At 48.6% G+C, this 13,074-nt stretch overlaps 1 protein-coding gene across 1 annotated transcript in view; it reads left to right on the top strand.

The window, feature by feature from the left end:
- Nucleotides 1–9,554, top strand: part of LOC131286862 (dynein axonemal heavy chain 5) — a 22,014-nt gene extending 12,460 nt beyond the window's left edge. The window contains exons 10-16 of the mRNA XM_058315867.1: nucleotides 1–2,142; nucleotides 2,256–5,122; nucleotides 5,233–5,389; nucleotides 5,673–5,768; nucleotides 5,891–5,947; nucleotides 9,097–9,229; nucleotides 9,301–9,554. The exon at nucleotides 1–2,142 is cut by the window's left edge and continues 788 nt beyond it. Of these exons, the coding sequence (XP_058171850.1) occupies nucleotides 1–2,142; nucleotides 2,256–5,122; nucleotides 5,233–5,389; nucleotides 5,673–5,768; nucleotides 5,891–5,947; nucleotides 9,097–9,229; nucleotides 9,301–9,554 (5,706 nt within the window). The remainder of the gene's footprint in view (nucleotides 2,143–2,255; nucleotides 5,123–5,232; nucleotides 5,390–5,672; nucleotides 5,769–5,890; nucleotides 5,948–9,096; nucleotides 9,230–9,300) is intronic.
- Nucleotides 9,555–13,074: the final 3,520 nt, after the last annotated feature.

Raw genomic sequence — 13,074 nt, 5'->3', positions numbered from 1 at the left:
CAGTTCAGCGTATTCAACTGCAACATCCCGGACAACGCGTCGATCGACACGATCTTCCGGACGCTTGGCGAGGGCCACTACAACGTGAAGCGTGGCTTCTCGATCGAGGTGCGCAAGCTGGTCAAGCGTATCGTCCCGCTGACGCGCGTGCTGTGGCAGCGCACGCGCAACCAGCTGCTGCCGACGCCGGCCAAGTTTCACTACATCTTCAGCTTGCGCGATCTGTCGCGCATCTGGCAGGGCATGATCGGAACGCTATCGACGGTGATCACGTCCGAGGCGGTACTGATACTGCTGTGGAAGAACGAGTGTACTCGCGTCTTCGCGGATCGCTTCGTCACGCCGAACGATCTCGAGTGGTTTATCAACGAAATGCTGAGCGTGCTGGAGGACGACCTGGGCCCGGAGTACCGTGAGATGGCGGGCCCGAGCCCGGTGTTTGTGGACTTCATGCGCGACGCCCCCGAACCGACCGGGGAGGAGGGTGAGGAGGCGGACATGGAGCTGCCCAAGGTGTACGAGCCGGTATCCTGCTTCAACATACTGCGCGAGCGTTTGAAGATGTTCCTGGTGCAGTTCAACGAGATGATCCGTGGCACTGGCATGGATCTGGTGTTCTTCCCGGACGCGATGCTGCATCTGGTGAAGATTTCGCGCATCATTCGCCACCCGCGCGGCAACGTCATGCTGGTCGGGGTGGGTGGATCCGGTAAGCAGTCGCTCACGAAGCTGGCCTCCTTCATCGCCGGCTACAAGACGTTCCAGATCAGCTTGACACGATCGTACAACGTGGCCAACTTCCTGGAGGATCTAAAGCTGCTCTATCGGTCCTGCGGCGTACAGGGCAAGGGCACCACGTTCCTCTTCACCGACATGGACGTGAAGGAGGAAGGCTTCCTGGAGTACCTGAATAACATCCTTTCGTCGGGCGTCATCTCGAATCTGTTCAACCGGGACGAACAGACGGAGATCGTGTCCGAGCTGACGCCGACGATGAAGCGCGAAAACCAGAAGAAAAACGTCACCCAGGAGACGGTGATGGAGTACTTCCTGCAGCGCGTGTGCCACCATCTGCACGTGGTGTTTTGCTTCTCGCCCGTCGGCGAGACTTTCCGGCGGAGGATTATGCGCTTTCCGGCGCTGGTGTCCGGCTGCACGGTGGATTGGTTCCAGCCGTGGCCGAAGGACGCGCTCGTCGCAGTGGCGAGCCACTTTCTGGCTGACTTCACGATCGAATGCACGGCGGACGTCAAACAGGAGCTGGTGAATGCGCTCGGCACCATCCAGGACGTGGTGTCGAAGACGTCGAACGAGTACTACCAGCGGTTCCGGCGAGCTACGCACGTTACGCCGAAATCGTACCTGAATTTCATCGCTGGCTACAAGAATATCTACACGCAGAAGCACCGGGAGCTGTGCGACGGGGCGGATAAGATGGACACCGGTTTGGAGAAGCTGGCCGAGGCTTCCGAATCGGTGGAGATACTGAAGAAGGATCTTGCCATTATGGAGAAAGATCTGGTGGAAGCATCCGCCAAAGCGGAGAGGGTGCTTGTCGAGGTGACGGAACGGGCGATGCAGGCCGAGGTATTCAAGAACCAGGTACAGGTCGTGAAGGAGAAGGCCGAAGCGCTCGTCCAGAGCATTGCGGTGGAGAAGGCGCTCGCAGAAGAGAAGCTGGAAGCTGCTAAACCTGCGCTGGAAGAGGCGGAAGCAGCACTGAACACCATCAAACCGGCACATATAGCGACGGTCCGGAAGCTGGGCCGACCGCCACATCTGATCATGCGCATCATGGACTGCGTGCTGATCATGTTCCAGCGTAAGCTACATCCGGTGATCGCCGACACTGGCGCACCTTCACCGAAGCCGTCCTGGCAGGAGTCACTCAAGATGATGGCCAGCACGACGTTCCTGCTGCAACTGCAGAACTATCCGAAAGATACGATCAACGACGAAATGATCGAGCATCTGCAGCCTTACTTCCGAATGGAGGACTACAACATGGATACGGCCCGGCGAGTGTGCGGTGATGTCGCCGGGCTGCTCTCCTGGACCAAGGCGATGGCATTCTTCCACGGGGTGAACAAGGAGGTGCTTCCATTGAAGGCCAATCTGATGCTGCAGGAAGCTCGTCTGAGGGTATGTAATGCGGGACAGGGCAACTCGCTTGGTGGGTTTGGGCAGTTCGGGTAACTATGGACTCCTGTGGGCATTGCGATGGCACGGTATGATGCTTGCTTTCTTCCCCTCAGATCGCAATGGAGGATTTGGCAGCGGCGGAGAATCAACTTGCGGAACGGGAAGCCGCTCTGCAGAAGGTAAAGGATCAATACGATGCGGCAGTGTCCGAGAAGCAGCGGCTCACGGATGCGGCCAACAGCTGTCTACGCAAAATGACAGCCGCAACAGCGTTGATCAATGGACTTGGAGGTGAAAAGGCTCGTTGGACGCAGCAGAGTAAGGAGTTCAAGATACAGCTGGGCAAGCTGGTGGGAGACGTACTGTTGGCGACCGGTTTCCTGTCCTACTGTGGACCCTACAACCAGGAATTCCGTGGTACGCTGTTCAAGACGTGGATGGAGATTCTGAAACTTCGCAACATTCCGTTCACGGCGAACCTGAACATCATCCACATGCTGGTCGACTCGGCAACCATATCCGAGTGGAACCTCCAGGGGCTGCCGAATGACGAACTCTCGGTCCAGAACGCTCTCATCGTGACCAAGTCGAGCAGCTATCCGCTACTGATCGATCCACAAACGCAGGGCAAGCTGTGGATCAAATCGAAAGAGGATCAAAATGAGCTGCAAATCACATCGCTGAACCACAAGTACTTCCGGACTCATCTGGAGGACAGCCTCTCGCTGGGCAGGCCACTGCTGATTGAGGACGTTGGAATGGAGCTGGACCCAGTCATTGATAATGTGCTGGAGAAGAACTTTATAAAGTCGGGCTCGATCGAGAAGGTGCTGGTTGGCGACAAGGAATGTGACGTGATGCCCGGCTTCATGCTGTACATCACGACCAAGTTGCCGAACCCACCGTTCAGCCCGGAGATCAGCGCCAAGACATCGATTATCGATTTCACGGTGACCATGCGTGGCCTGGAGGATCAACTGTTGGGGCGAGTGATACTGATGGAGAAGTCCGAGCTCGAGGCCGAGCGGGTTCAGCTATTCGAGAGCGTCATGAAGAACCAGCGCAGCATGAAGGAGCTGGAGGGCAACCTGCTCTGCCGGCTGACGTCGACCGAGGGTTCGCTGGTGGACGACGAGGCACTGATTGAGGTGCTGCAGGAGACTAAGACGACCGCGGAGGAGGTCAACCAGAAGCTCAAGATCTCCGAGGTGACGGAGAAAAAGATTATGATCGCACGCGAGGAGTTCCGTGCGGTAGCCGCCCGAGGCTCGATTCTGTACTTTCTCATCGTCGAGATGTCCAACGTGAACGTGATGTACCAGAACTCGCTGAAACAGTTTCTGATCATTTTCGACAACTCGATCACCAAGTCGACGAAGAGCAACATCACGGAGGAACGCATCCAGATCATTCTGAAGTACCTAACGTACGAGGTGTGGGCCTTCACGAGTCGCTCTTTGTACGAGCGACACAAGCAGCTGTTTACGCTGATGCTGGCAATCAAGATCGACTACCAGAAGGGCAACATCAGCCACGATGAGTTTATGGCGTTCGTCAAGGGAGGAGCCTCGCTGGACCTGAACGGGGTCGCACCGAAGCCTTTCCGATGGATTCTGGACATCACGTGGCTCAACCTGGTCGAGATCAGCAAGCTCAAGACTTTCCAGGGTCTCCTGAAGAAGATCGAGTACAACGAGCGCGAGTGGAAGAACTGGTACGAGACGGAGCGGCCCGAGCTGGAGGTAATACCGTGCGACTACGAGCACGAGCTAGATGTCTTCCGGAAGCTTCTATTGATCCGATCTTGGAGCCCCGATCGCACGATCTCCCAAGCTCGCCGATACATCGAAGTTTCCCTTGGCCAGGAGTACGGCGAGATGCACATACTGGACCTCGAGGTCACCTGGTCGGAGTCGGAACCGCGCACCCCGCTCGTCTGCATCCTGTCGATCGGTTCCGATCCGACCACCCAGATCGCCGCGCTGGCCAAGGTCAAAGGCATCGTGCTGAAGACGGTTTCGATGGGCCAGGGCCAGGAGTATCACGCCCGCAAGCTGATGAGCGAGTGTATGGGCTCGGGTGGCTGGGTGCTGCTGCAGAACGTGCACCTATCGCTGAGCTTCTGCAACGAAATCATCGACGTGCTGATCGAGACGGAGCACGTGGCCGACTCGTTCCGGCTGTGGGTGACGACCGAGACGCACCCGCAGTTCCCGATCGGCCTGCTGCAGATGGCGATCAAGTTTACCAACGAGCCGCCGCAGGGCATCCGGGCGAGTCTGAAGCGCAGCTATCTGGCCTTCACGCAGGACTACCTGGACTACACGTCGGCGCCGCAGTGGCCACCGCTGCTGTACACCGTTGCCTTCCTGCACTGTGTCGTCCAGGAGCGACGCAAGTTTGGCCCGCTCGGATGGAACATTCCATACGAGTTCAATCAGGCGGACTTTTCCGCCAGCGTGCAGTTCATCCAGAACCACCTGGACGAGATGGACCCCAAGAAGGGAGTATCGTGGCAGACACTCTGCTACATGCTCGGCGAGGTAATGTACGGTGGGCGCGTCACGGACGACTTCGACAAGCGGCTGCTGACCACCTTCACGCAGGTATGGTTCAGCGAGCACCTGCTGACGCCGAGCTTCGAGTTCTACAAGGGCTACCGGGTGCCGATCTCGCGCAACATCCAGGTGTACGTGGACTACATCAACCAGCTGCCGACGACTGATACGCCGGAGGTGTTTGGTTTGCACTCGAACGCCGACATCACGTACCAGATCAACTCGGCCAAGGGCATCCTCGACACGATCCTGAGCGTGCAGCCGAAGGAGGGTGGTGGTGGTGGGGGCGAAACGCGCGAGAGCATTGTATTCCAGCTCGCCAGTGACATGCTGCGGAAGCTACCACCCCAGTACGTGGCGTTCGAGGTGAAGGAATCGCTGGGCCGCATGGGGGCCCTGTTGCCAATGAACATTTTCCTGAGGTAAGTCTGGAAACGGGCACATCGTGTAAGTATGGGACCTCAAATCGACCCGTGGGCAGGACACTCGCTTCCAACCGGTTTCAAACATGGCTCCATTTTCAATTGATCAGGCAAGAGATCGATCGCATGCAGCGGGTCATCAACACCGTCTACAATAATCTGTGCGATCTGAAGCTGGCGATCGACGGTACGATCGTGATGAGCAACTATCTGCGCCAATCGCTGGACGCCATGTACGACGCGCGAATTCCCGAAAGATGGCAGAAGGTAAATGCCACAACACTTGTACACAGGTTTCACTGTGCTGTTGTCTGCTTTGTAGCTTTCAGGTGGTTTATTGTAAATAATGTTACCTTCTTCCTTTTTAGCATCTGTAGTAACATTATGATTAGTTGGAACATATGTAAGACGCGGCTCTAATACTCGTACTTTATTTGCTAGATTTTTCGCAGCTCTTGCGTGACATTCCCAATGTGTTCGCCGAAGCTGCGTTGCGGTTTACTGTAGCAATAAATGTGTATTAATTCTGCCACCCTGTTTTCCCGAACAGATCTCATGGGAATCAACCACGCTCGGTTTCTGGTACACGGAGTTGCTGGAACGGAATCAACAATTCCGCACCTGGATCAACAGCGATCGGCCGAAGGTAGTACACCCCGAACGCCCTCTCAGTTCATCCTCCACTGGGAGGAAAGGAGCAAACATCTTGCTCATAACCACCTCGATGGTTATCTGCTACGACCATCGATTTCCTTGCTTCTCTTGCAGGTATTCTGGATGACGGGATTTTTCAACCAACAAGGATTCCTCACCGCAATGCGACAGGTAAACGTTGTCGTAGCCGAATGATGATGAATCTCGAACGGAGCGGAAAGTCAATCGTAGAATAGAGCAGAACCGGAAAGAATCAGTCCATTTTTCCCACCAAGTTCTCATTCGTTCGCCATTTCAATATGATAATGTGTTAGCGAAAGACATAGCCAACCCTACCACCTGGCGAACGGGTTCGATTTCGTGACGAAAAACTTCCCCTTTCGCACTGATACCACAATCGGTCGGTGGCAGGAATACGCAATGTGCATTACCGGTTGGCATTGTGTTTCCCGCGTCGGCCATAGGGAAGGAATATAAATTTTTCTCCAAGCCTGGCTTCGATCGCGGCCGCACAACCTTAGTCAACCCGGGTGTGTTCACCCGTTTTTCCGGGCTTGCAGGTTCCCAGGTTTACCGCGCGGCGATGCCGCTCACGTACGTTGTTGACAGTCTCGTACGAGATGGTATTACGATCTTGTTTAGTATTAACATTATCATTCTCCGTTCGCTGTCCTCGGTACAATGGCGTCTTGAGGGAGACGGGGTTGGGGTTGTGCGACGATGGGATGGGTGGTTAAGAGAGTTAATAACTGACTGATGGCTAAGGCATGGTTACCTTTCGCGTCGTCCTAGCATGGACGAAGGGTGTAAAAGACAAATTGCAGCACATAAAGAGATTTCCAAGGGCATTGGAAAGTCTTTAGACAGCACAGTTTTACAATATGCTATCTTTTTCATTAGTGGTTTAAAAATCGAAAACTTTTCAAAATACGTTTCATACAAATACGCAAAAGTTTTGAGTGTAATATTTCATGTCAACCTTTGTTTAAATATTTACAAAATTATTTTAGTAAGACGAAGTTTAGTTTTCGTTTATTCAGCATCATTGAAAGATTTATCAGGCACCACCGTTATGCGATTTTTATCCTTTCTGCACCAATCGTAGACCGAAAAAAAGGGTTTAAAAAGTCATCAGTGGAAGGATTGTCTCACCGTCTGCCATGGAACTTGAATTTCCCAGCGAATAAGGCAAGCCCTCGCAGGAAAAGGTTGTTTTTTTCATAAAAAAAAAAGAGAACAACCATGGAAAAACAAATCCCTTCCGAAAACAAAGCGGAACGATGGGAAGGAAAACGTGTACATTGTTGAAAACATTAGAGCACTTGAAAGACAACCCTGACGTCATTACCAGGGCACATAAAGCGCGAGCCACCGAGGCGGGTACCAATTGTCGGTTGGCGGAGGACGGGAAGGTTTGACTCCGATATACTCGGTACACCTTTCCGCTGTGCGTATGATAAGCGCGTTCGTTTACTCACATCGTGGAGGATTAATTTAATCATTAGCATCTCATTACATTCTTGCCCGGGATGATGAGCCGGGCTCCATTAGCGGAAGCCATTTTATTGGTCCCGCACGTTGACGGTAACAACATTTCAATTAGCCTGAAGATTGAGCTTTAAACCAGTGCAGTATTGGTGCTGGATTTTTAATTATGTCGATCTTTGCCAGCGCTCATCCGATTTTCATTCATATGCAGCACACGTGTAGCAATCTTTACCGAGTGGAAAAGATGGGGCGAAACTCCTTAGGGAATCCGAGGTCCATGACCTAGCGCAGAAAAAGAGCCACCTATCAGTTTGAAATTTTATTTTGTATATGCTCGTACCGTCTAAGAAAGGATAAAGGAAAGGTTGGGTAGGATCCAGGTCGGTTCATAATGGAAATGATAATAACGTCGATGATGATGAACTTGAGGCTGGTGATAATGGCATAACGGACGCAAGAGGGACCTAGCTCCATGGTGCTGGCATCCTTTTCGGTTGGAGCGCTGTTTTGTTTCTACGCCGGCAGTGCGCCGACCGCATGATTTACGGTAACGGACTTCCCATACCTTTGTGAGGCTTCCTCGTTGGTTATGCTGTGCGTGAGTTTCTTTTGAGGGTGGTCCATTTTTCAAACCCAGAGCCAAAGAAAGTTTCCTTCGGTCTATCCTTGCAGGATTCTTTGGCCCGAGCCAGCCTTATGTGAAAGTTGTTTGAGTTTGATGTTAGTGTTTTGTGGATTCTTCCCCGGGCGAGCACACGGTGTCGCAGGTCACGTTGATTGGCGCATTCCGCTCCGGGTAAGGATATGGTCGCTTCTCCGAACGTGATACGTACCACATGCTTTACCACTCGAGCCGAATGTTTCTATTTGAGTGAACGTTTTCCGCAAGGATGGTTTACTTTCCCAACGCGCTGTCGTGTCAGTCGACAATTGCGACCACTGCTCGCCGAGGCTGTCGATTTATGTATCAACTAACGAGCGGTAAACAACGGTCTACGATGTTCCGGCGGCACCGAGTTGCTTGCGGTCGCACGGGAATGCCGAGGGCAAGTTACCCGTCTTGTTCCGACTACTCGAAGGCAAGACATTTAGCAACAACGGTCAATTGTGTTAAGGATGAACGAAGACGCTTCTTCCTTTCGATCTATGCATACAACAAGGCACTTTAAATCCTTGCTTTCGGCACACCAGGAAGACTTTTCATTCATCTTTCCAATGTAGGGCAATGCAAGCTATACTTGCAGCGTAAAATGATTGGAAAATTCAATCGGTCGGTACCACAACAAGTTGAACGTGCATGTTTCTCATAGCCTGCAAATCGTATTTGTTTAGAGGATTTAATTTTTCCAAGATCAAAGCATGAAACAGCTCTAGTCGATGAGATTGTGTTCGTGCTTATGTTGGGTAATGGATGTGACTATGTATGCAATGTCTGAACACTTGTATCTTTTATGACTTTAAATGTTATTAGCAACTTGATTTTGATGTTTGAACTACTATTAAATAGCCATGCTAACAACTGCTTCTGAGATCAACATTTCAGAACATTTAACGGAAGCTTTTATAGAAATCGATTTTTAAGGTACTCTTAATTTTTCAAATAATTTTACTAATTTAAATCAGTTTGAATGATTGGGAAAAATTATCATTCTTGTGGATACATTTATGCTTCCTGGTTTTGCAACTTCAAACGTGATCTAAAAAACGGATTTCAACATTGATGGTGGAAATTGATATGGAATGTGCGCCCGGGCGGATACATGATAATTGTTTGTTTGTTTGGCTCCTCCGCGTTTTTTCCCCTTTGTTCCACCTTTTCTTCCGACTAATAGGAGGTAACGCGAGCTCACAAGGGCTGGGCCCTCGATTCGGTGGTGCTGCAGAATCAAATTACCCGCCACAACAAGGAGGACATCCACGATCCACCGCAGGAGGGCGTCTACGTCTACGGCCTGTTCCTGGAAGGTGCGTCATTGCTCCCGGGAGCATACGTAAGTTTCTTTTTTTGTTTTCACTCTAATGGTCTTTCTCCGCAGGGGCATCGCTGGATCGGCGCAGCGGAAAGTTGATCGAATCGAAACCGAAGGTCCTGTACGAGCAGATGCCGGTCATCTTTATCTACGCGATCAACACGACCGCCGGCAAGGATCCGCGGCTGTACGAGTGCCCCATCTACCGGAAGCCGCAGCGCACGGACCAGAAGTACGTCGGGTCGATCGATTTCGAGACCGACTTCAACCCGCGCCACTGGACACTGCGAGGCGTGGCGCTGCTGTGCGATATCAAATAAGTGCGCTCCGCTTGGAGTGTCGCGAGGATGTTAATTTCGTTCGAAAATTTAAAAAAAATTACCCCAAACCGAAAAGGAATAACAAAGGCAACCGAAGGTTGATAATGGGCAAAACCATAGAAACGACGGTCAATTTGCGACCGATTTCAGCACAACCAATTATGAATTGCAATTTAATTATTGAGGCTTCCGAGCTAGTAATGTGTTTTTTGTCACAATTTTACCAAAAGTGCACAATCTATTTTCTCCTTTCTAGTCAAAGGAGAGCTGTTAGAAGTGATCCACAATCGTGGTTTAGTATTGTGTTTTAATAGAGAAAAAGAGAAAAGAGATAGCTTTTCCTATTAGGGCATTGTAATATGCTGTGTAGGCGGCTGTTTTGGAAACTGAAGATAAGCCAACCATGCACAAACACAAATAAAGTTGTTGTTTTCTCACACCGAGTACCACACGAAGCTGTTGCCCAGACTTCCTTTTAATATTTCCTGGAAAGAATTATTATATTATGACTTTTTTAAAGATATCTAAATTTTATTAGACGAATTGCAATACTTACGAAATGGTAACCACCTTTAGTATTTAAAATACAGTGGATACAGTTGTCATCAGTTGTACAAGTACAGTGGTAGTAAATATTGTTTATCATTGTTATGACATCATTCGGCGTTCGTGCTCTCAATAACATGTTGCTCTTAGAAATTAAACTTTTTATTTACCATTTGTTGGGTTGGCTTAGAGTTCAGATTTCATATAATATTTTGTTTGTTATTTTTTTTTTGCTTTATTTCATTTAACCAATTCGTTTCTGTTTGCTTCTGTTCGAATGCAAGGAATGAATGTTCAAATACGTCAAGAATATTTACAATAGAGCCATGGCATTGTTTGAGATGAATGGTTTAGTTTTTGTTTGGTTTTTTTTCTCATGTGTTTGATTTCGCTCAAATTGATGCCATCGAGTTTATTTGTAATTCATCAATGCGTTAGTTAGGTTGTTAGGTTTGTAGTATTTTTCTCATTCCCACTTTCATTTGTTGCACTCTTCGTGGCTGTTTAGTTTTTTTTTTCTTCTTTTTAAATAGCTTTTCTATCTTCCCCGTCCCCAGACTACACCAGCCAGCCTGCTTCCCACCGGTGCAGTGCGCCACCATTGCCCATTGCCTTTCCCCATCCGTTGCAAAACGTTAAATACATCGCCCGCGGATTTAACATTTTCCTATATCATCGCTCACTTCAACACACCGTTGCATCCTCTGCCCCTACATTCTACAGTGAGTTATGAATGCGGAGCAGTACGTATGTGTCCGTAGGTCACCATTCTCATATTGTTTTGGTTATGCTTACGTTTTACGTAAATACTACGCGAAGGTTAGTTTTCATTTTTTTTTTAATGTTTAAATACTTCTCTTGTCGCCTTTGTCAGAGTTGTCTTGTTTGGATGGTAATTTGTAAGTGTGTTTGGTTTTGCTTTGTTTTCTTGCTATTTCCCTATCGTTATTCGTATAGCTTTGCTTGCTTAGTAGAACGGTAAACCCTTCTCATTCGAATGTCCTTTGCCAGCGTTAGTTAAAAGTGAATATATATATATAGGTTTATGTGTATGGAGCATACCCGCCTCAGTTGCACCAGTATTGAACAGAACATACCCTTTCCATATGCTACCACGCCTCCGGACGTTAAAGTAATAGTTGCAGTGCTCATTCTAGCCGCACTGTTTGCTTCATTCTTAGGCTTAAGCTTTTAGGCTCGCTGCTTGCTCCGGGAAAAACCGGCAAACGCCCTCGTCCTTCGTGCCTTTTGAGGGACGATTGCGTTTGAGGTTTTTCCTCGACACTTGTAAAAACGTGCTATACGGAACTGTTTCATTTGTTTTATTCACTTAATTGGATCTAGCCCTACATGTCTGTCCACTTCACAGTGGTAGTAGTGGGACAGCGATGATGATTTGTTTACATCCTACCGAAACAAAAATCAAAGTCTGTCATTTCACATTTCTAACATACTTTTTTACTAAATTACCCTTCTTTAGTCCTTCTACTAGCTGCTCGTAGTTCCTGTTTTGTAATTTTTTCTTATGTTATAAATATTATAGATTTTATCTTCATTCTTGTAATGTGTATGGAATTTAGGATATTGGCGAAATAATTTTCACGAATAATAGGAAATCTTACAGTAATTAATGTTTAAAACAAATTGTGTTGTTGTGTAAGGCAAGCACTATCAAATCATAATCCTTGCGTAATCATATGTTGCAAAAGTTGGGCTTATGACGAAGACTGAAGATAAAATGAACGTAAAGGATATAAGTATCATTAAAACACTTAACGTCTTGCCAGCCACAAGATTGAAAATTTATGGTTCAAATTCCATTCATGCCATTCGATTTGATGAGCTTTGTATAAAGTTTCCACAAAAAAAGTATTTCCTCAAATTCAGAAGGCAAAAAGCTGTCCCCGGCCAGCATCATATGTACGGTTCCGCAAGAAGAACAGAAGCACCTGCTTGTTACTATGGTAACCTTCAGCCCAGTGCTTGTGACTTCTGAAATTTTGTTTGGAAAAATGAACAGAAAACAGCAAAAGTTTGTCTTTTAATTGTGCTACATCCATTGCCTCCCTTTTGCAAGCGCTCAATTTTCCACCTGCTGCACTTTTGGGACACTTTCCAGTGAACCTTTCGTTCACGTGTGTTGTGCCGAAGCCGAGAAGTGTATACGAGAGAATGTTTACGTTCGAGTTAAAACCAGCCGGCGGAATCCGACAAAATGCCAAATGGTTGAACGGAAAAAAGTATGACGGATGTCGCCCGCTTCAAAGCGAGCCGTTAGTTGTACCGGAAAACGAAAGGAACGCTTCTTCAATGGCCATTTCCTCTTCCATTTATTCATTAGGTAATCGTTTTTTTTTTCATTTCTGCTTCGTTGCTTAACCGGGAAACAGCATCGTAGATTATCTTTTTGTAAAAAAGTTATCCACATTAGTACATCCCTAGTAATATCCACTCGCTTCACATTAACTTCAATCCCGAAGATGATGAGTTCCGTGAAAGTTCTTCATGATGTTCCATGATGAATAAAAAAAAACCCCCAATCCTCAAGGGCACAGGGTGTGTGTGAGATTTTTCTTCATTTGCTCCCTGTGCCCGAGTACAAAGTGGCGTTCGTCGGCATAGTCCTTCACTTTCTCAGCGTTCACGTTATCAATGGACTGCCAAATGGGCCCCTGTCACGCATCGGGGAAAATGCCGACCTCACGCGTGCTTGGTTCGTGCTTGGTACTCAGTTTTCCCACAACACCGCAGTGAACGATAAAACACAGTGCGCTGGAACGTTGGATTCTCCGGTTGGGCTGTATTTTTAACATCTCCGACACGTTATGCTGATCAAACACCTGTGCCGTAAACTTTGAGCGTTTGAGGTGCTTGTGGTGAGCAAAGGTGGTACCGAAATAAGACAATAGCATCTTTGATATTCATGGGGAAAGAAAGCGAACGTTACATGATAAAAAAAACCATCAGTCCAAGT

This window comes from Anopheles ziemanni, chromosome 3, assembly GCF_943734765.1.
Source record: "Anopheles ziemanni chromosome 3, idAnoZiCoDA_A2_x.2, whole genome shotgun sequence".
Taxonomy (NCBI): domain Eukaryota; kingdom Metazoa; phylum Arthropoda; class Insecta; order Diptera; family Culicidae; genus Anopheles; species Anopheles ziemanni.
This window is presented reverse-complemented; position numbering and strand designations above follow the sequence as displayed.